At 43.6% G+C, this 22,829-nt stretch overlaps 1 protein-coding gene across 1 annotated transcript in view; it reads right to left on the minus strand.

Moving 5' to 3' along the window:
- Nucleotides 1-11,419, minus strand: part of SPTLC1 (serine palmitoyltransferase long chain base subunit 1) — a 68,102-nt gene extending 56,683 nt beyond the window's left edge. Inside the window, exons 1-3 of the mRNA XM_083187756.1 lie at nt 11,191-11,419; nt 7,890-7,997; nt 3,121-3,215 (exon numbers count right to left, since the gene is read on the minus strand). Coding sequence (XP_083043882.1) covers nt 3,121-3,215; nt 7,890-7,997; nt 11,191-11,244 — 257 coding nt within the window. The 5' untranslated portion in view covers nt 11,245-11,419. The remainder of the gene's footprint in view (nt 1-3,120; nt 3,216-7,889; nt 7,998-11,190) is intronic.
- Nucleotides 11,420-22,829: the final 11,410 nt, after the last annotated feature.

Below are 22,829 nucleotides of genomic sequence, written 5' to 3' on the forward strand. Positions count from 1 at the left end.
CGAAGCGTGGCGAGCGCAGCGAGCCCGCGAGGGGCGGCGGTGCGCGTCCTCCGACCTTTTCATTCCCCTACTATCCACTAGGGCGTGGAGTGAGAATATAATAGTGTGGCGAGCGCAGCGAGCCACCGAGCCCGAAGCGTGGCGAGCGCAGCGAGCCCCGCGAGGGGACGCGTCTAACTTCACAGGTATACGCGTCCCCTCGCGGGGCTCGCTGCGCTCGCCACGCTTCGGGCTCGGTGGCTCGCTGCGCTCGCCACACTATTATATTCTCACTCCACGCCCTAGTGGATAGTAGGGGAATGAAAAGGTCGGAGGACGCGCACCGCCGCCCCTCGCGGGCTCGCTGCGCTCGCCACGCTTCGGGTTCACGTCTATCGTGGGGTCATGGCGGGCACATAAAAAATGTGAAATGGGTCATATTGGCCCATTTCACCTTTTTTATCATTTTTCCCTATGTGAGATGGACTTAATCAAGTCCATCTCATCTTGTGCCATTATAATGGCACAAGACCGACCGATTTCAATGTTAAAAGATTTTTTAACATTGAAGTCTATGGAAAAATCGGGTCAATCGGTCGGTCGCATCGCGGCCGATTTTAATTGGTCGCGACCGACCGATTGACCCGATTTCTGTCAATCAAAGTGAAAAAATTGTAAAAAATCGGCCACATCGTGAGGATCGTGTCCCTTAATTAAGAGCCACGATCACTCACGATTGTGGCCGTTCTAGGAAACAAGTACCCTGATTTTTTCCAAATTCATTATTTTTAGTGAAAGTGATCCTGACCAGGCACAACCACGAGAACTACTTAAGCAACTGGACGTTTCTAGTGAAGGTGCCCACACACGGTGTGATGGTCGAATGCATTTTGAACTTTTTAGTTAAAAACGCATCGCATGCAGTTCACATCGCACTGTGTTTATGTAGGCTTGCGTACTTTCTGTACTAGATCGCATCGCATCTAGTTCACAATTTGAACTAGATTCAATGCAAAACGTACCATGTGTGGGCACCTTTAGCTTAGTCAGTAATTACTCACCTTCCGAAGCAGTGTCTTCTTCATCCAGTGTCAGGATTGGGACTCCTGCAGCTCCGCTGACAATGTGAGTGTATTGCGCGAGTGTGAGATCATCTCCCACCACCCTTTGAGCCTTCCAGCAATAAAGATGATGTGGAGACCACCCGGAGGGGATGCAGTCAAAATCCCGACGGTCAAAATCCCGAATGGGTCATAATCCCGACAAGGACAAAATCCCGACATATAGAATGTACAGGTAAAACAGTCAACATGACTGTGTCGACAGGGCGCGAGGTCGACATGGTTTTTTTTCCCCACTGTTTTTTGACCAGAAGTGTGCCAACAGGCGGTATTTCATGCCCTACCATCCACTAGGGCGTGGTGGGAGAATAAAATGGTGTGCCCGAAGGGCAAGGGGCTGCGGTTCACTTCAAACTGTGTCCGTGTCGACATTCGGGTAAAAAAACAGTGACAAAACCCATGTCGACCTCGCGACCTGTTAACACAAAGTCATGTTGACTGTTTTACCTGTACAGGTACTTGTGTATTTTGGCGGCGCCCATCGCATCGCATACCATAAGGCATACGATGGTATGCGATGCGACGCGATATCGCGCGATATTGTACAAAGCCATACAATTTTAAAATTGTATGACATTGTATATGGCATACAATGCCATACAATGCGATTAAACATTGTATAAGCACCCTAATGGGTGCTTACAATGTTAAATGCACCCCCCCGCCACCCCCCTACTATAAACGTGAACCCGAAGCGTGGCGAGCGCAGCGATCCCGCGAGGGGCGGCGGTACGCGTCCTCCGACCTTTTCATACCCCCACTATCCACGTCGGCGTGGAGTTGAGAATAGGAAGTGTGGCGAGCGCAGCGAGCCACCGAGCCCGAAGCGTGGCGAGTGCAGCGAGGGGACGCGGATACCTGTGAAGGCCGCGAGGGGACTCCGATACCTGTGAAGGTATCCGCGTGCGCTCGCCACGCTTCGGGCTCGGTGGCTCGCTGCGCTCGCCACACTTTCTATTCTCAACTCCACGCCGACGTGGATAGTGGGGGTATGAAAAGGTCGGAGGACGCGTACCGCCGCCGCTCGCCACGCTTTGGGTTCACGTTTATAGTGGGGGGGTGGCGTGGGGGTGCATTTAACATTGTAAGCACCCATTACGGTGCTTAAAAGCACCCTTTAGGGTGCTTATACAATCTTTCATCGTATAGGGGGCAAAAATCGCGTCGCATCGCATGCCATCGGGTGCATGGCATGCGATGCGATTAAAAAATCGGGCAATGGAAATCGGGGGCGCCGCTATAATACACAAGTACCCCTGTACATTCTAAATGTCGGGATTTTGTCCTTGTCGGGATTTTAAATGTCGGGATTTTGTCCTTGTCGGTATTATGACCCATTCGGGATTTCGACCCTGTCAAGATTTCATACCGAATCCACCCGGAGCAAGTGGTCTCCCCTCCAACTCCACCGCAGGATTTTCAGAGCTTTTTAAAATTGGATACAGCGAGTATTGGAAGCATAAAAATGGGTAATTGGGTCGACCAAATTAAGGTTGACATGCATTGGGTAGACCACTGTAGGTCGACACAGACAAAAGGTTGACATGCCTAAGGTAGACAGGGTCAAAAGGTCTACACAAGTATTAGGTCAACATTGTTAAGGTCGACAGTCAAAAGGCCGACATAGGTTTTTCGGGGGTTTTGTCCCGAATGTGAACATAGTCAACATGGACCCAGAGATCTGGGGAAAGCCAGTGCAAGCACTGACTTTCCCAGCCAGAGATACCAACGTCTGGAACCGCGCATCGGCATCGCTGCAGGGAATACACACGGAGTGTTTCCGCAGTGATGTTTTAGGCAACAAAAGAGTACAATAGTGTCTATCCAACATGATCTATGCATGTCATCATATAGCATATTCCAACACACCAGCAAGCTGCTATGCTTCTGCGAACTGTAGAGACATTTAACACTTTTTAATGCACCTAAATCCATATATAAGGTGGTCCCCGCTATAAACCTGTACAGTGCTTCCTGAATTACATGTTCACTTGGGTGAAAAAGAATAAGAGACAATTACCCCGTAACAATGTTATAATTGAGTGCTGGATGATCTTTAGAGATAGGTGGCACAAGAGGTTCCGGGTGCCACTCATCAATCAATTCTTCCTTTTCCTGCAAATCAAACAAAACAAAAGTAAATGAAAAGAGAATAGTGGTTATGTTTAATTTATTATGCCATACAGCGGGAGTAATTTACTAAATATAGGCATGCTGCATATCACTACTCAGCAGAATCTGAAGTTTTGTGAGTAAAATGCATTTTAATGGGAGAAGTCATACACAAAGATACGCCACCGAGTCACACAGTGACAAATTTGGTGAGCTCCTGCTTCTAAGAAGCCCTTGTGGTCTAGTAATCCATCTCAAGACCTTCAATTTATGTCAGTTGGGCTGAAAGGAATGGGTGATAACGCTCTTTTTCCACAAGAGGGAGCCCTCAAGCTGTGCTCTTTAACCAATTGCCGGCACTTTTATTAAAGAACTTGAATTACACTAGACAAAACAATAAAATATTTACTTCATCTAAGTTGTGGATATTATTCAGTTACCCTAAACCAGTGCACATTTTTACAGGTTTCCCAACAGAATCATCAGGGAAATATCACTTACGGATAGTTAAAAAGGTGTCTGAGTAATGAGTACACCAGTGCACCTGGAAATGATAAATTATTGGGGGCTTTGAGGAACCACTGCCCTAGATTATCTGAGAGCCTAATAACGCAGCATTTGGATGAAAAGCAGTGCACAACAAGTCAACCACAATATCACTTCAGAGTGATCATAAGATAAAAGATCTCTCTAAGGCGCACATTTATCATAAAATAGTTAGGGAAAACCACCAATATTCAGTATCGCCTGAATGTAGTAGATAGGTAGAGCAGCCCCTGATATGATGCTGTCAGATATAAACAGCTCTGGAATGCAAAGGATTCTGGAGATTGGCCCCCGCAGCTAATGCCAATGCCATATATGAATGGCATTAGCCTGTTGTCAAAAAAAGTTTTATTAAATTGACTTCTGTAATGTAATTGCCTATGTTACCTAAATAAAATTACTCTATTAAAATAAAATAAAAAGTAAATAGAGGATTCCTATATTATTCTTTAACACAGGGGTAGCCTACCCTGGGCTCTGGCTACCATTCATGGTTTTCAGGTCATCTGTGGATCTGTAGAGTGTGTCAGTTAGAAATGAAAGCAACACATGTTTGGAAATATGACAGTTGTTGATGAGTGCACCTGTGCACCAGCTATATCGTCTGGAAAATGTGAACGGTCTATAGCTTGAGGACAGTGTTGGCCAACCCTAGTGGCATATTCCAATAAGCAAAAAAATTCATTGATGTGCCATTTTTGTGCAGCTACTGGTGGAAAAAAGCACTGGAAAGGTCTTTTCACCAAAATACACAAACGGTTTTGAGCAATCCTATCACAAATTAGCATAAATGGATTTTGGCCTTGATTCAGAGTGAGTTGTAGTTTATCAATAATTCGCTAAACCACAACTCACAGGTCTAGCATTCAGGTGGGGCACAGAGCAAGGCTGGCAGCACATAGCTAAAGTGTGAGCGCTTCGCAACACAATTGCCATCTCAGATACCCTTTTTACAGCTATTTTTTGGACACTTGGGGAGAGGTAGAGATTTCTTCATGGTGGAAATTAATCTGATCTCTTAGGTTGCAAGAACCGTATTAACTTTTCTTTTAATATTTGTTCCCAGTTGACTTTATACCGGGTCGGATTGCCGGACCAGGGACATTCAAAATGGCCCTTTCACACCGCCCCAGGTAATTTGTGCAGTGTGAAAGGCGTATAGGAGTCCTTTTTTAGAACACCCTCTCTGTTCTCTCTGAAGCTCAAGGTATAGCTGTATCCTCATACATCTAGTCTCAATTCTCCATTCAGAGCGAGATGCTTAAGAGTGATAGTCCCATGAAACTCTGCTAAGATCAGGCATCTAGGACACACGAGGAGACCATGCTGATTTGTTTGATATATATACTACATATAAACTGCAGTCTTGCCGTTACTGCAGTATAAATAGTGACAGGCTGGCGGCGACAAACCTTTACATGGATGGTGTAGCTGCATTTTGGGAAAGCAGTTCAAACACCACAGGTGTTTCTGGTCCATTCGGTGGACACCAGCAGTGACGTTCCATGCAGCTGCTGTGACTCCAAACATGGCCGGCCTTCGTCTTTCTTCACAGCTATACTGCGTAGACTGTAATGTGCGAACACTTTAGCAATGTGCCCACAAAATGCTGCGGGCACATCGCGAGGCCGGACCCAGCATGCAGGGTCGCCTTGACCTGTGCTGAGCAACTCCCTGCAGGCCAGTCCCAAGAGTTTAGCAAATCCTCCCTAAACTACAATTGAGTCTGAATCAGGCCCATCGTGTGTGATAGAATCTGTATACAGAGAAGAATAGAACTTGTACTGGAAAAAGCTGCGGCCGGTACATTAGCACACAGATATACTGTACAAGTGTAATTTCAAATTAATCGCCACAGTCTCAACATGCATACTAGCCACACTGTGTTGTGACTAAAACGCATTCAAGAAAAAAAAAAAAAAGTCTAGCGCTAGAAGATTGTCATGTAGGCGGACATATCTGTAGCCAGATTCTTCAGTCTGAAAGCCTTTGGATAGATCTGGAACTATTCCTCTTTAAATCACTGAAAGGTTTTATGGGGCATACACAAGGGCGGCTACTGCAGTGTGACTAGATCGCTGAGGAATTAAGCACGTATCACTGGTTTTTTTATGGCCCCAGACAACGGCAATGCCCGGTCTCGCGTGTCGCTATTGCCAGACTAGATATTTCAAGCATGCTTGAAATATCTAGTCATTGCCAGTGTTTTCTCCCCAGAGAACACGGCATGCCAGATTGCGCCACACACATTGCTAGTGCAGCGCTGTGTGCTGAGCGATGCTAGATTGCTCAGCACAGAGGCTCAACTCGCCCCGTGTGTATGGGGCATTAGTAGAATTTCCCAAATCCTTCATTCTCTTTCTAGTCTGGACTGCTTGTAAATATATATTTGCTTAGTCCAGAAGGCGATAGAAATATGTAAATGGTATGGGTTTGTTGTAACAATGAATGCCAACAGCAAGTGACAACATATTTATCACCTATAGCTGCTGCTTTCGTAATCACATTTCTGGCATACAATTACTCATTCTCCCATGTCCTCAGACAGCTCTCACTCCTCCCCACTCTGACTCCTGACATTTGCATTATCTTCCTATGCATAAGGCTCAGCTCACTCTGATAAAATTTCCTAAGCAACCAAAACCATAATTTTATACATTTATCAATCATTTCTTCAGAGCTGGATATGGAGAAGGTTCTCTGTACTACATTGAATAATATTAGGTGATCAAAACATTTTATTCATATTGCCATTTCAGCATCTTACCAGGAAGCGGAGGGTAGCAGCATTGGCATTTGATTAGATTTCCTGGACTTTTAAGAAAAAATTCTGACACTTCGGTCTTGAGGGGAGAATTTTATATTGGTGTGTTATGTCAGAACCAAACCAAGTCATCTTTCTAGCGGTCTGATATAATAGCACATGTGCTTACTGATTTGGGTGGAGTGCAATGATACTATTCTCATCAAAATCATGCTTAACTTGTGGCAGGTCGGGAGAATTACCTGCTCTCCCACACACTGTGAGCATCCAGTTGTAGCATTGTTCAACAGGAGGCCAAACAAAACTAAACAAATACAATCCATCCAACCCTTATATATCAAAGTGGGTGATGAATAAAGTGCAAATGTACTATATATATATAATATATATATATATATATATATATATATATATATATATATATATATATATATATATATATATATATATATATATATTTAATACTGCTCTAGTTGCCAACTTATCATGATGATGGCAAAATATAATGTCAGGGCCAGAGGATGTATGCACCCATACTAATTAACACTTGCTTCATCTAGCACAAAAAACTTGAATATTCTCAAACCCCCCCCCCCCCCCCCCAATTAGCTTTTTAATTGTATAGAATAATAGATATTATTGAGAATAATAGAAAAACTGCATTTAAACCTGCCACTGATACAATGGGGCCGTATTACATTTTTAAAGGGGACATCAATTGAATGAAGTTCATCTAAATATAAAAATACCCATCACATAAATATACAAAATATTCACAGATAAATGCATAAGTATGGCTATAAATAAACACTGCATATTGAATGTAATTAGACAATATTACAACTGACAAAATAATAAAGTTGGGTACACACTATACGATAAGTGCAGTCCTACTATAAAGATATATATGCTTTACAAGTGACCATGATATACTATGCGATATGAAAATTGTATCTTTATAGTTTGTACTCAATGAACTATAGGCATCTAGTCATAAAGGACATAGGCAAAATTTTACTTCCATATGTGTGATAACGATATTGTTAACGATAACATTTTTAACAATATCGTTATCATACATAAGCTTCAAAAATATAGGTACTTATGTATTATCTGGGCTCCCATGTTAAATGCACCCCATTTTTTCATATCCCTACTATCCAACTACGCATGGAGTTGATTTTATATATAGTGTGGCGAGTGCAGCGAGCCACCGTGCCCGAAGCGTGGCGAGCCCCGCAAGGGGACGCGGTCTCATAAGAAAAACGGGAACCCAGATATTACATAAGTACCAAAATTTATTATAGTGTGTACTTAGATTAATAGACAAGAATACGTTAAACATAAAGCCTTAGATTTCAAATGACCTTTTCAGTGAGGTCAGATCGTTCCTGTAGTTTGTAGGTCTTGGAGAATAGAAGTCGAATAATCCACAGGATAAGAAATCCTTCGAGTATCAAGTGGTAAGCCGGTGCCTAAAAAAGAAGAAATAGTTTGTACAATACACTTTTTTATAGATTTGCTAAACTCATAGGTGACTTCTATACTGTAAAGTGTTCAGTGTTAATTACGACGGTGTTGGGGGAATTTTGAAAGCTATGAAGGGAGCAAGGGGGAAAGGAATGTGAGCATGTGCAAGTTGGGGATGGTAGGTAAGAATTATAGGTAAGAGATTGTAAGAAATTTTTTTTTTTCATTTACATAACCTGTAACATAGCTACCCCTAGCTTTTACATGTCTGGAAAGCTGCAATCCCTACAAAGTCCATAATTTCGGATGATGTTGGGCCTCATTCACTAAGGGCAGCAGATCTGCAAAAAAATCACATATTTCGATTTTTGTAGATCTTTGCATGCGCCAGGCTGAGAACTTGACGCATTGTGAAAAATTGCACAATGGAGGGTTGTTAGGGTGTATAGAAATCATTGTGGATTTGGCGACCGAGCATCTTCAGGTCTGTCGCCGCGACTGCCCAAAAAATTGTCAGCCCACATCTGGGGGACAGCTGATAAATTGTGAGGTCTTCACTGTGTACAGAAACCTTTGCACATTAGAAATGCACCCGCAAAATACTGAAGGCGCATTGCAGAGTGGGATCGGGTGAGTGGTGCCACCTTTCCATGTGGTGGGCATCCCCCTGACTACCAGTGCGGGTTGTAGTTTTGGGAATCCTGGAAAAAAACATCCCATACTGAATCAGGCCCATAGTGTGGTCAAATCTAAAAATGCACTTGTCAATTATGAAGTACTGTGCCCTATAATATCAGGATTTTTTCACGCACTTCGAGCCCAAAAGTTTAGGTTAGGAAAAAAATTATTTGAAAATTAGGAAAAAAGTTATATGTTGGTGGACAGGGATGGCTTCTATTTGTCCACTATCACTGGTTATGTCTATCAGATTAGCTATAAATAGTTTGACTTGATTGTAGGCCACCAACCTGTGGCACCACTGGCTGCCACTGCATTCAGTTTGAAAAAAAAAAAGGGGGAGGGGGTTAAGTCATGGCCAAATGTGAATATACTCCCTGTGCTAGTGTGGGTTTCCTCCGGGTACTCCGGTTTCCTCCCACAGTAGAAAAATATACTGGTAGGTTAATTGGCTCCCAACAAACTAACCTAGCATGTCTGTGTGAGCGTGTACATGTAGTAGGGAATATATATTAAAAGCTCCACTGGGGCAGGGACTGATGTGAATGTTCAAATATTCTCTGTAAAGCGCTGCAGAATGTGTGTGTGCTATAGAAGAAATAAGAAACTGTTAATAAATAAACAAAATATTCAAAAGTAAGAATGCAAACTGAAGTAAAGCAACTTTGTCCCCAATTTTGGGATAAAATAAGCCAGGTCTTGGTCGACATGGGGATACCACGAGATAGTCTTACGGCCAAAAACATGGTTCTGGGAACATGGCAAGAAGAACCCATATCTAGAGAGCAGCGCTCTCTTCTATTAACGCTCACGGCCTCGGCTAAAATGATAATTGCACAGCACTGGATGGCAAAGACAGCTCCGGTCTTTAAAGAATGGATTAATTTAATTAACGTGGTATATGAGCACGAAAAATTTCACTATGCCTCTAAGGGGGATCACATTAAATTTCACGGTATTTGGAATCAGTGGTACCTCTCTAATGCTGTGTACACACGGGGGAGATCGGGGCTATAATCGCTGGGAATATGATCGCTGGGAATATGGTCGCAGGCGACCATATTGCCAGTGATTGGGAGTGTGCCCCGGCGATAAATCGCCGGGTGCGCTCTCCCGTTTTCTGCCCCATTGTAATCGCTGGTCGCAGGAGCTTGCTCCTGCGACCAGCTAATTACCTCTGCGGCTCCCCCAGCAGAGGTTCGTTTTCAACAGCGACCATCTCTGGTCGCTTGTTGAAAAGGAGACACTGAGCAATATATTGCTCAGCAATATATTGCAAGCAATATATCTCCCCCCGTGTGTACGCACCTTAAATGGTACAAATTTGTTGGTGCACAATAAAAAAAAAAAAAGGGAGGGTGTTAAATAATACACCAAGGCACAGTATTCTTTCCTTATGTTGTTAGGAAAGTCATATTCGTACACTTATTTATCTTTGTCCTTTTTCTCTCCTTTTATGCGTTTATCTTTGTCCTTTTTCTCTCCTTTTATGCGTTTATTTGTGTATATTTCTTCTATAACCACACAATCATTCATTTTTCTCTATTTGTATATTTGTCACAGTGATCATTGGGCAGCCCCAACTATGGGTTTTAGCTAAAAGTGTCCCGTGTTATATGATACCTTCAAAGTAAAGGGTGTTAGAGTCCCCCATCTAAACGTCCAAGTAATGTTAGACTGGGAAAGGTGAAATGATGACGCAGGATCCTAGTAACATTTAAAAATCATCCGTCCCTGATGTCCCGCTTTCCCTCAAGATCTATGTATACTCCTCTTGCGGCTATGTGAATGGCTAAATCGGGTAAAACAAAAAATAAAACAGCAGAGCTGCCAACCACACAATACAGCGCAGGTATAAACACAGTATAACACGCAGACAGTCGGGATTCCGACAGTCATTAGCCAGACATCGGAATCCCGACTGCCGGGACTCAAGACAGCGAGGCGAGCTCAACGAAGCACAGCAGGCACGCTGCGCTCGCCACGCTGTGGGCACAGTGGCTCACTACACTTGCCACCTATTCTATTCTCAATTCTATGGGGGTCGTGGACCCCCACGAGGGAAAATAAGATTTTTTTTACACCATTTAATAGGGTTTCTGATGTGGAAGGTAATGTCAGCAAAAGCATGCACGTAGAATTGTACACTATGCTTTGCCAAGGAATGAGAGCCACTACCTTTCTATGCATTATAGATACACATCTATATACAACAGTAGAAAGAGAACATATTCTCACTATAGAGGGATAATAAAAAGCAGGGGGCAATTAAAGCTCTGCAGCAATAAATGATGTACTACTAATGAATGAGACTGTGACTGCTCTCCACCACCTGACACACCGGTAGCCGCCTCCATCTGCTACATGACACCAGAGGGGACAGGACTCATGTCAATGAGGGCAGCACACACGGAAGTCACACGGACTGAGTGCCGGTGACTTTTAAAACACCGAGGCCGGGCCGGAACTTTAGGATCACCCGTGCAGAGCTCGGTTCCCAAACTTCAGGAGCTCACTAACCTCATAGAACGCTTGCACCATTTCCACCAGCACCCACTGCTGACTGGCCGCCATGACACCGGAGACTCAGCCGCAACGGCGACAAGGAGAGCAGTACACTTCCTGGAATTCTCGTGACAGAAGTCGAGGGGGCGTAGCTCTGCGAGAAGCTTCGCTTTCACTGGTGGCAACTTAATGACGTTACCAGGAGAACAGCAAACGACTATGTAGAACTCAATATTGGTAGTAAAGGAGGGCGGGGCATCGGCAGCAACTGACCAATGATTGTAGCTGACGAGGGAGCGCTGTTCTGTTCAGAAGCCGTACCCAGCGTTGGGTGTGTTGTTGCTATAGTTACAGTCGATTGTGGGGGGGGGGGGGCGGATCCTGGTTATTTGGCCGAATCTATATTGTGCTCGCATCTATCGCCCTCTAGAGGTCCGATGGGGTTTTGTTTCTGAATCTGAGATGAGATTATGTCATCTGCATAGTTTTTCCCTAGTAGACAGAGCTTGTTGTATTTATGTAGCGCCGGGCACATGTGTTCATAGGGCGCCAACACCACGATTCGAATAAATGATGGAAAAAATATATTTTTTGATACTTGAGATGTAGCTTTTTGAATGAGCTCTATGTTTTATTTTCTCATGTAAATCACACTTTAGCATAATGCCGTAAGAGAAAACATTTACAGATTAAATATTAAACACAGATATCTATTATCTTAGAGAGAATTTGTACTGTCCCCTTCGTTAATGTGCTTACTATGTAATTATAATAAATGCTTGAACACAGCATTGATTGCTCCAGAGATGCAGAAGAGTATATGAAATTCAATGGAAAAGGCAAACGATATACACTATCGGCATAGGTGCCGATTCTATGGGTGCTCAAGGGCCCGAGCACCCACAGAAATTGATGAGCACCCACAGGCCGAGTCCCGCTGCTGGGCCGCCATATTAACTTGCTAGTTTGCAGCCACCTGGGAAACAGAATGCCGGGAAGAGTGTATTCTGTCTGCGGAGTACCTGCACTGTGGGGGCATTTCTGTACCTGCACTGTGGGGGCATTTCTGTACCTGCACTGTGGGGGCATTTATGTATTTGGAACTCTGTTGCCGTAATTTGAATATTGGAGACAACTGTGCTCCGTAATATAAATTGGTATTATTTTGTGGCCACACCCCTTCCCCATGAAGCCACTCCTCTATATTTTTGGCTTGAGCACCCACCAGCAAAAACATAAATCGGCACCTATGACTATCGGGCAGTGGCGTAACTAGATAGCCGTAGGCCCCATAGCAAAGGTTTGTAAGGGCCCCCTATTTAGCAACTGATTGTGACAATTGTATGTAAATCATATTACTTAGACAGTAAAGATGGGCCCCTTCAGCTCTGGGCCCCATAGCAGCTGCACCCCTTGCACCTATGGTAGTTACGCCCTTGCTATCGGGGGGGGGGGGGGGTATAAGCAAAAACCGGACCCATACCCAGGAATGCTGGACCAGACTATCAAACTGCATTCCAGAGCAGCTAGTAATGTCCGGACATGGTGACAGGGTGTCTGTGATAGCTTTCACCGGTGACAGGAAGAAGGGAACATTACAGCCTCCTTGTATGGTCCAGACCGTTACGGTTTTTATTACACCCCCGGACCATGCAGGAAAGCTTTATTCTCCCCCTCCTCGCTCCTTTATTACATCCCCAGACCATGCAGGAAAGCTTTATTCTCCCCCTCCTCCCTCCTTAATTACATCCCCAGACCATGCAGGGAGGCTTTATTCTCCCCCTCCTCCTCTCCCTGTGACAGGTGTCACAGGCAGCCCAACCAGACAGGACAACCCCCAGACAGGCACCCAATGGACTGGACACTACAAGATCCGGAATGACAGATATCTATGAATGGAGCCTGTCCGGTTCGGTGTTCGGGGTTGCTATCTGGTTCTGGTTTTTACCCATACCCGCATCAACGTTTTAACTAATACATTTATTAATATAGAAAGGAAAAACAAGAATTTGGTACTTACCGATAATTCCTTTTCTCCGAGTTCACAGGGGACATTGAAAACTGCTTATGCTAGGGGATAGAGTGAGTGTTAGTAGGAGTCGGCACTTTAAATTTTTTTGAAGTGTGGCAGGCTCCATCCCTTCATCCCCCCTCCCAGACTCCAGTCTTAGAAAAACTGTGCCTGAGAGGAGAGAGAGAGAGAGACCAGGGAACACATGAGAAAGAGGAGCAGACAGAGAACTGACAGTAGAATAAATGGAAAAGACCAGCACTTCACACACCACTTACCAGACAAAACAGTGCTGGGAGGGCACTCAGTGTCCCCTGTGAACTCAGAGAAAAGGAATTATTGGTACGTACCATATTCTTGTTTTCTCCTACATTCACAGGGGACACTGAAGTCTGCTTACGCTGAGGACGTCCCAAAGCTACCCCCACGGGAGGGAGAGCGCTGTGAGGACTGTAATACCGTACGTCCAAAGCGAGAAGCTGAGGATTCAAAGGTGTCAAATCTGTAGTGATGGATAAAGGTGTGAGAACTAGACCAGGTGGCAGCTCTACAAAGCTGTGACATGGACATCCCTCTAGCCGCTGCCCAGGAGGCTCCCAGTCTGCCCGTTCTTGAAATAAAAAGAAAAAGAAAAACTATAGCCTCCTAAGGAGACCAAGTCCCAGGGAACCGACTCCTCTGACACTTTTTCTAAGACTGGAGTCTGGGAGGGGGGATAAAGGGGAGGAGCCTGCCACACTTCAAAAAAATTTAAAGTGCCGACTCCTACTAACACTCACTCTATCCCCTAGCATAACCAGTCTTCAGTGTCCCCTGTGAATATAGGAGAAACATAACTACCCTTTTAAAGTGTTATATCAACATCACAATTAAGAATACAGATTGCTTGTACCAGATTTTCTTTTCAAATAACATTTTCGCATATAACATTCTCCGCAAATCCCCACGGCGGTAGGTAAGAGTCCACAAGATGACATGGAAGATGGAAAATGTCTTGAATATTGATGTGCAGGACATGCCAAAATGCTATGTCTACATGTGTGGTAACCAGGTCTACTTCTATTTGGAAGACATTTTCTATGATGACAGTGACAGACTGCAACCTTACCTCATTGAATCGCATTGGATGATTGCCGAATCACCAGTACTGCTATAATAAAGCATACCTGCACATCATGCGCCACTTCATAGCACTGTAATGAATCTTTGTGGCGCAGGTCCTAACATCGAAGAGTCTTAATTATTGGGCCCGTTACTTAACTGAGCAACATGGCCCTTGTTCCGAGATAGTACAAATAGGCTGCGCATTGGGATCAAATCGGGACTGGGCGTGGAAAACGCGTTGCGATTTGCACTATCGTGCTATCGATTTTGGCTATATAATCAGAATCGATAGCCCAAATCACACCATGTGTAGACAGCTTTAAGCATCTATTTTTGGACCAATATTCTTATTTTTTTTTTACTGTTGCAAAATACATTACTGTATAACAGGGGCGGATCTAGACTTCTTTATTAGGTGGGCAGTTTACCAATCCTCACGCACACAACAGCAGCTACTGCTCAGGGGTCTCAGAGCACCAAGGTTCATCAGCAGCTCAGCATTAAATACATCTAAACTGTAGCATACAGCTTAATCAATGCAAGATCTTTGAACCTGGCAAAGCTGCCATACGGGGAATACTACCAGCAGGGGATAGTGAACACAGCCACACAATGCTAGTGGGGGCGATTGACCCCAATCATGCCCCCCCCCCCCTTAATCCACACTGTCACGTTTCGTGAAGCACCAGCTGGAGTGTAACGGAGGCTGGGTGCTTTGATATAAGGTTGTTGCATTAACGACAGAAGAGAGTGAAGCAATGAGATAAAGTAAAACCTTATTTAATGAAGATACTACGATACAGGTTGTAAATGGTGGCACAATAATATACTGTAGGTTATGGAATGATAAAAGTAAATAATACAATACTTTATTGAAGAGGATGGAGATGCTTGGTAATTGGAAGAAGTATTGGAGGATTGGTTGAAGAATTGGATGATTGGTTTTAGGGTTGGATGATTGGATGAAGAATTGGATGATTGAATGAAGAGTTGAATGCTTGAATGAGGATTGGATGATTGGATGAAGAATTGGATGAAGAGTTGAATGCTTGAATGAGGATTGGATGAAGAATTGGATGATTGGAAGAACAATTGGATGAAGATGGGATGGTTGGAAGAACAATGGGATGATTGGGTGGTTGAAAGAATAATTGGTTGAAGATTAAATGATGAAGTTTGAATGTCCTTGCTGGATTGGATCGTGGCTGCAGAACCGGGAGTGACCGTGGAGAATAACCGTCAGGAGTGAGGAGAAAGATAAAACCCCTTTGGGGGGCTAACCTTATCCAGTCCGTATTGGCGGCAGCAGGTTCCGTGGTACACAGGAGTAGCAGTGAGATGATCAGCAGGAGTTAGAAGGGAACTTCACCGAAGGCGCAAGAACTGTAGTAACCACTACAGACAACCAGGAGTGAGCAATGATGCATAGGCATGGACATCATTGTACTGACTGCCGGTCTTGCCCGGCCAGTCAGTACTTAAGGAGTGAGCTGTGCGGCGATTGGATATCCGTTTGACAGGTGGAGGTGGAGCCGCACAGTACAGGTTGCAGGAACCCAAAAGATGGCGACCGCCATCGGAGGCGACAGAAACCAGCCGGCGGTGAGTGTGCGCAGCTGCGCAGTTTGCCGGCGTTTCTAGCCAGAGGCCTAACCAGGCACAGACACACATGGCGGCTCACATCTCACACCACCCATGCCCTGCAAGGCACCGGAGCACAAGGCACCACTGTCACCACGTGGTGACAGTGCGGGAACATGCACCTCACCAGCACAAGGAACAGGAGCTGATGTGAGCGCCAGGGTAGAAGACACGCTGATGCAGGACCTAGGGCTAGGCACAGCACAGGGGAACTGGGTAGCAGCCATGGTGGCGTGACACACACATCCTGTAAGTAAGAAGTATACTCAGATGTGGTTGTAGGTGCTACCACTGCTGCATACCCTCCAACATGACCTATTCCATTATGTACAAAATGCTCTGTTCCTGGACTTCCCTGCCAGTGGCAGTTACAGAGGTGGGTCTCCAGCACAGTCCAAAATTTAAAGAGGGGGGGCACATCAACTGCCAGCGAGTCCAGGACAATGATGTTTGGAGTGGCATTAGGTGTGGCTCCCCTTTATGAATATTGGACTGTGCTGCAGCCCCACCTCTGCAACTGCCACTGGTAAAGAAGTCCAGAAACAGAGCATTTTGTACCTAATGGAATGGGCCATGTTGGAAGGTATGCTGCTGCTTCCACTGATAGTGCTGTATGGTAATGTAGCAGGGGGAGTCTAATAAAAGCAGGCACCTGCAGTAGTGATCTGAGCTGCGTCTCACTCTCCATTGGGTGGCACCCTTATTGCAATGCAAACTGCACTGCCAGCTAATCTGCATCCAATGGTGGTAATTCAGACCGGTTCCCACGGCCGCAAATTCGCAGCAGCCAGCATTCAGGTAGACGCCACCCCGTTGGAGTGAAATTGCAGCCGTGTGAGTACAGTATGTCCAAATCCCATCATAACAGGCTCACCAGTGACTTACTCGGTGGCTATGATGAAAACAGACATATCCGGCCTGTTGCTGAAATCGCACACCCCCTCCCCTAAAACGCTTAGGCATGCCTGCATTTTCTTAGGCACGCCTAGCATGTTTTTCTTGGCACTCACACTAAATGGCCGGTCACCACCCCCTACTTCCTGTCAATCACCTTGCAAACAGCCAGTAATCAATAAAAGTAGAAGGCTTTCCTCTGAGATACGACTGTACTCTGAACATTACGGTTATAAAATTAATGTAGAAAAGACTGAGGGCCTTGATTTTCATATCCCACAAATACTCAGACCAGATTTAGAGGCCATTCTTCCTTGTAACTGGCACAAAAGGAAAATCAAATATCTAGGAATCAACCTGACCCACCACCATCATCAATTGTTTCAGGCAAACTTCCCCCGCCTTTTAGATACCATTAAATCCGATCTCATTACGTGGTCTTCCTATTTTATTTCTTGGATAGGTAGAATAAACTCTGTTAAAATAAATTTTCTCTCCCGTCTCCTTTACTTATTTCAAACCCTTCCAATATATATCCCTACCTACGTTTTTAAATTCCTACAACATCAAACCACCCACTTTTTATGCAAAACGCCCACGGATTAGACTTAAATTGCTTCAACGCCCAGCTAGACAGGGAGGTTTGGGTATCCCTGATTTTCGAAAATATTACCATGCTGCACAGTTATCACAATGTGTCCAATGGAGCAGCCCCGGGGGTGTGGAGAAGATCTGGGTGGGTATTGAGGCAGGAGAGTTGGGGTTGGCCACAATGTCGTCCTTGATGTGGCTCCCCAGGATTAAGCGTCCCCGTACGGCACTCGCCCACCCAGTGGTCTCTCGCTCATTAGCTATCTGGGACTTTGCTAATAAAAGTTTTAGTTTGGCCCCAAACCCATCCCCATTGATCCCATTGTATCACAACCCGGATTTCCCTCCTGGTGTTTGTAAATCCTCCTTTACTAAGTGGAGACTTGGAAATATTTATTATCTGAACGATATAGCCAGTGATACCAGTTTTCCTCAGTTCTCAGATATCCGTGATGAAACAGCTGTCCCAACCACAGATTTTTTCAGATACTTGCAAATTCGACACTTCCACTCTAAAACTGTATCCACCCTCACTGCCAGACCCCTAACCTCCTTTTAATATATTGGCTGGAAACAATCATCTACCAGAGGACTGATCTATCATTTATTCACTCCTAGGAAAGGATACGAGTAATAATCGTGAACTGCATGAGCTAGCATGGGAACGAGATTTAGGACACTCTATAGATTCCGAAGAATGGACTGAAATGTGGGATAATGCTGCTTCCAGCTCGATATGTGTGAGAATTAAGGAAAATGTATACAAACTGCTATACTGTTGGTATTATGTACCCTCTTGTTTAAAAACTATGTTCCCAGATGCTTCACATAGGTGTTGGAGGGGTTGCGCAGCAGAGGGGACATTTATACATATTTGGTGGTCCTGTCCAAAAATTGCCAATACTTGGAGGAAGGTCGTCACCCTCCTCTCCAGTCTATTTGATGTTATTGTTCCCACTGATCCCAAATACTTTCTGCTTCCATTAACTCTACCCTCTCTCACTCATCATCAGAATAAACTATTCTATCATATAATATCTGCTATGACATGTCAAATTGCCGTTGTCTGGAAAAAGCCCTCTCCAGCCCCCATGCAAACGATTATGTCCCGTATTAGGTATGTTTATAAAATGGAATACATGACGGCTGTTATACGTAACTCCTTCAAAACATTTAATAAATCCTGGTCTCCCTGGCTGTCCTCTCAAAATACCCCCCCCCCCCCCCCCCCCATTAAGTCTTTAAAACATCGCTATGAGGTCACCCCTTCCTTCCTTCTTTCCTTCTTTCCTTCTTTCCTTCCTTCTGTCTGTCCTTCTTTCCCTCTCTTTCCTGCTTGTTTCCTTTCTTCTTATTCTCTCCATTTTTTCCATCATTCGCTTTCGGTTACTATACTTGCCTCGCTGAAATGCCTTTTCGGGCGGTCTGCCACACCGTCGCCGCGAGGTTCTCTTTCTCAAATGTAAAAATTTTGAATCACTTTAACGTAAGCTAATCTAATGCTGATTTGTAATTTCCAAGGTACTCTATTACACCTGAATGTGATTCACTCAATTAAATGTGTTTAAAAAAAAAAAGTAGAAGGCTCTCATCGCTGCGCAGCGTTGCGCATGTGCATTGCGGCCCATATGCATGTGCAGTATGTCGTTAATCAGCCGCCATGCAATCAGGTCTGAATTACCCAAATATACATACAAAGACATTACACAAATTACATTAAACAGTGATTCCTGCAAGGTCTGCTCTCCAGTTTCTGGGAACTTTTAAGTCTTTTCCTAGAGTAATTTCCCCTACACACACGCACATACACAAGCCTTGCCATATTTCATCAATCATGTGTTAGTAAGTACCAGGATGATGGATGTTGGTTACTTCTTGATCAAAGCTTCTATGTCTTCTTTTTCACATATTACGTAAAACAGGAAAATCTTTTTTTTTTTTCAAATAATTTATACACCTAGTTTTACATCTGATCTCAAAATCCCTCTTTTGATATAACTTTAAGGTTTATTTATGACCCTTATCAAACCCTTAAATCATGCAGAAGCAACAAATTCCATGCAGTTTACCAAAGGCTGAAGGCATGGAGATATTATAAGTATCTGCTGCATTCCGCTAAGGCAGGGGTTCAAAAACTACTTTACACAGGAAAATAAAAATTATAACAGGACCCCAGCAAGTTACCACAGAATGGTCGCCACACATATGTGGTCATTAGACCAAAATGAATGGCAGTATTGTGGCGGCACAAAATGATGCAAGGAGTCTGAAGTAACAGACCAATGGTTCTTAACCTGAGTTCAATCGAACCCCAGGTGTCCGGTGAGTCAGTCTCAGGCGCAGGTGTGTGTCCATTCCGTTTGCCAGAGTTGCCAGGTGCATTGCTATACTTTTGCAATTCACACAATACTGTGTAAGAACATTTGAAGATGAGTTTGGAACATTTCTGTACCCGGGGAACTGAAGGAGGCAATGGCCAAGCACTTAGATGAGCTCGCAAAGTCTCTCGATGGATACTTCCCCAACAGAGAGTCATATGCAGCATGGGTGAGACAGATGTTCACGTTTAGTGTTGCGATAACAGATGTCAATGATGAGTACCTCAATGAAATCATTTAACTTCAGCAGAGCAAGGTTCAACAGCAATTCTTCAGAACAACAACGCTCTCTATGTTTTGGTGTCACCAAATTGTACCATACCCTCTTATTGCTAAGAAAGCCCTTGAGATACTCCCAAGGGCTTCTCTCTGCAGCGCTCTGTGAGGGATCCCTCCCAGCATGCCCCGGGGCTGGCGTTGACACTCTGCACATGTACACAGTGCCATAGTGTATTAAAAAAAATTTAAGGCACCCCTCGGATAAAAACTTTTTTATTTAAATATTTTGAAAAAAAAATAAAAAAAAAATTGTGCCATTCTGTCATTTTGTTATGTGGTGATGTACAGCTGTGCTTCTGTTTTTGCACCGGTTTTGCTTATCAACTTGACGATAAATATTTTGATTTGGTCCTGGATTACCAAAGCAAGGCACCCAAGAAGAAGCCTCTGGGGACTCCATGGTATACAGCCACACAATTAGGGAAACACTGGTGTATAAGCATGTATGGTAATGCAGGTCAGAATATAAAATATTATACAAAAAATAAATGCCAATGAATAACTTGCTTCACTCTCATAAATATAGAATCCTCGGCCCGATCACTCAATATGGGTAGAAGCTAAGATTTAGAAAATGTTGCAAAGTAATGGCAACTGCGATATCCTGCATACCTTAACTCAGCAGTTCTCAGACTGTGGGTCCTGACCCCAAAGTGGGTCACGACCATGTCAGCATGGGGTCACAACTCCATATTGCTGTCAGTCAGACTGATGACTTCTCTGTTCTCTCAATCAGTAATCCATGTAGTCTGAAAATCAGTTGCATTGTCTGTTACAGTGGTTCTTAACCTTGTTGGAGGTACTTAACCCTGAAAGTTTCTTAAATGCATTCACAGAAACCCTCATAGGAATTTTTTAATTCAAAACCTAAAGATATATATTTTATTAGTGCACAAAATGAACCATGCATCAGTTGCTCATAAAATCACTGTGTTTAAAGAACAACATAAAAGAAACATGAATGTCACACAAAACACAAAAACATAATTCAATGAATATTCACTGCAAATCAATGTGACTTTTGCTGTTGCCTTTAAGAGACAAGTTCAGAAATGCGCATCTTCACCTTGGCAAGTGCCACTCTCATTTCATTTTTGCAGTAAAGTCGGTTCCTTTTGTTCATTTTTATGTCTATCATCCTCGAAAAGGAATGCTTGCAAAGATACGTTGTAACAAATGGTAGGCTTCTATAGGGTTAGGGTATCTCCATTAATTAAAGTATATATAAAACAGGTGATATGGCGATAATGCTAGAGCCAGCGAGTACTGATGGGGGGTGCTGCTTAGGGGTGCTGCGCTTATTCATTCTTTTCGCCCACAGGGAACTTAGCCACACCTCCCCGATTTTAAATAGGGGCCCAGTTCAGTTCTCAACATCCCTAACCTTATGAAACTATTTATATATACAGGGTATAAGTCTATTTTACAATATGAATTAGACTCCAATTGGTATGAACAAGCAATAAAAAATGCAGAGTAGTATATATTATGCCTTTAAAAATTAACAGCACTTCAGTCTTTTAATAGATCACTTATGTTGGCTATTACAGTGAGGAGAAAATCAATGACAAACATCAATACTGGAAAAATAATTTTGGTTACACATGAATTATAAATGAAGGAAAACCTAAAAATAAAGTAAAGAGACAGTTTACCATATGATAAAAGTGAAAAAAAAAAAGTCCTTCCCGCTCATTTTGTCATTTTGTGTAAGCCTCAAACATCAGCGTGGAGACAGTCCTCCATCAGAGGATAGGCAGAAGGACACCCGTGGTCTCTGCATCTACTTCTTTATCTCAGTCACAGAATCTCAAACACTATCCTTTTAGTTACTTGTGCTGGGAGAGTGATTTGTGGTCCTTGAAGTTTTTTAGTTGTAAAACTTTGTCTAGGTAGATGCAAAGCATTTGGTGACCTTGGTTAAGAATTTTAGTCTTAGGGGTCAATTTAGCTAGCTCTTCAGCCCCATAAATAATGATAATGGAGAACTAGCTTTTTCTGCATTATTTATGTATTTATATTTATGGAGCAGGAGATATACAGTAATGGATCTATCCCACATTTGACACACATTCGTAGCATATCCCCATCTCCTTGCAATGTATGGGGAGGTATTGGTAGGGAAATTTGTAAAGCTTTTCATATCTTATCTGCGTTAGGTAAAGGCATCTGAAGAATGCATTAACCCACTTACCTTTATGGAGCAAGCCGTCCACAGAGGGATCTTATGATCCCTACTTGATGTGCTGCAGCTGTATATGATGGCCACTGTGCCTGTTGTATTTTGAAATGAACATGTGCAGCTGTGTCCTAACTCAGAAGTAAAGTGACAGCACCAGTTATTACTTTACGGTTTACTCACCCAACGATGGCACCATGTTAAATAGCACTAAAATAATGTTCTTTATTTCCACAATGACTTTCGGGGTTGCCCTGCATTTTTATCTAAACAGGCTTCTGTGTATGGCCTAAGATTAACCCTAAAAAAGATGATGGTTTTGGATTAATAAGTTGACAATGTGTAGGTCGACAGTCATTAGGTTGACCAATATTGGTTGACAGGCAAAAGGTAGACATGGTCTAGGTCGTCATAGACAAAGGGTCCACACAAGCAAAAGTTCAGCAATTGTTTTTCACTTTTGTGGTGTCTGTGTCGACATGAACACCATGATTAGTGTCTATTGGTCGACATGAACACCATGATTAGTGTCTATTGGTCGACATGAACACCATGATTAGTGTCTATTGGTCGACAT

Source organism: Crinia signifera, chromosome 1, assembly GCF_055691185.1.
Source record: "Crinia signifera chromosome 1, ASM5569118v1, whole genome shotgun sequence".
Taxonomy (NCBI): Eukaryota; Metazoa; Chordata; class Amphibia; order Anura; family Myobatrachidae; genus Crinia; species Crinia signifera.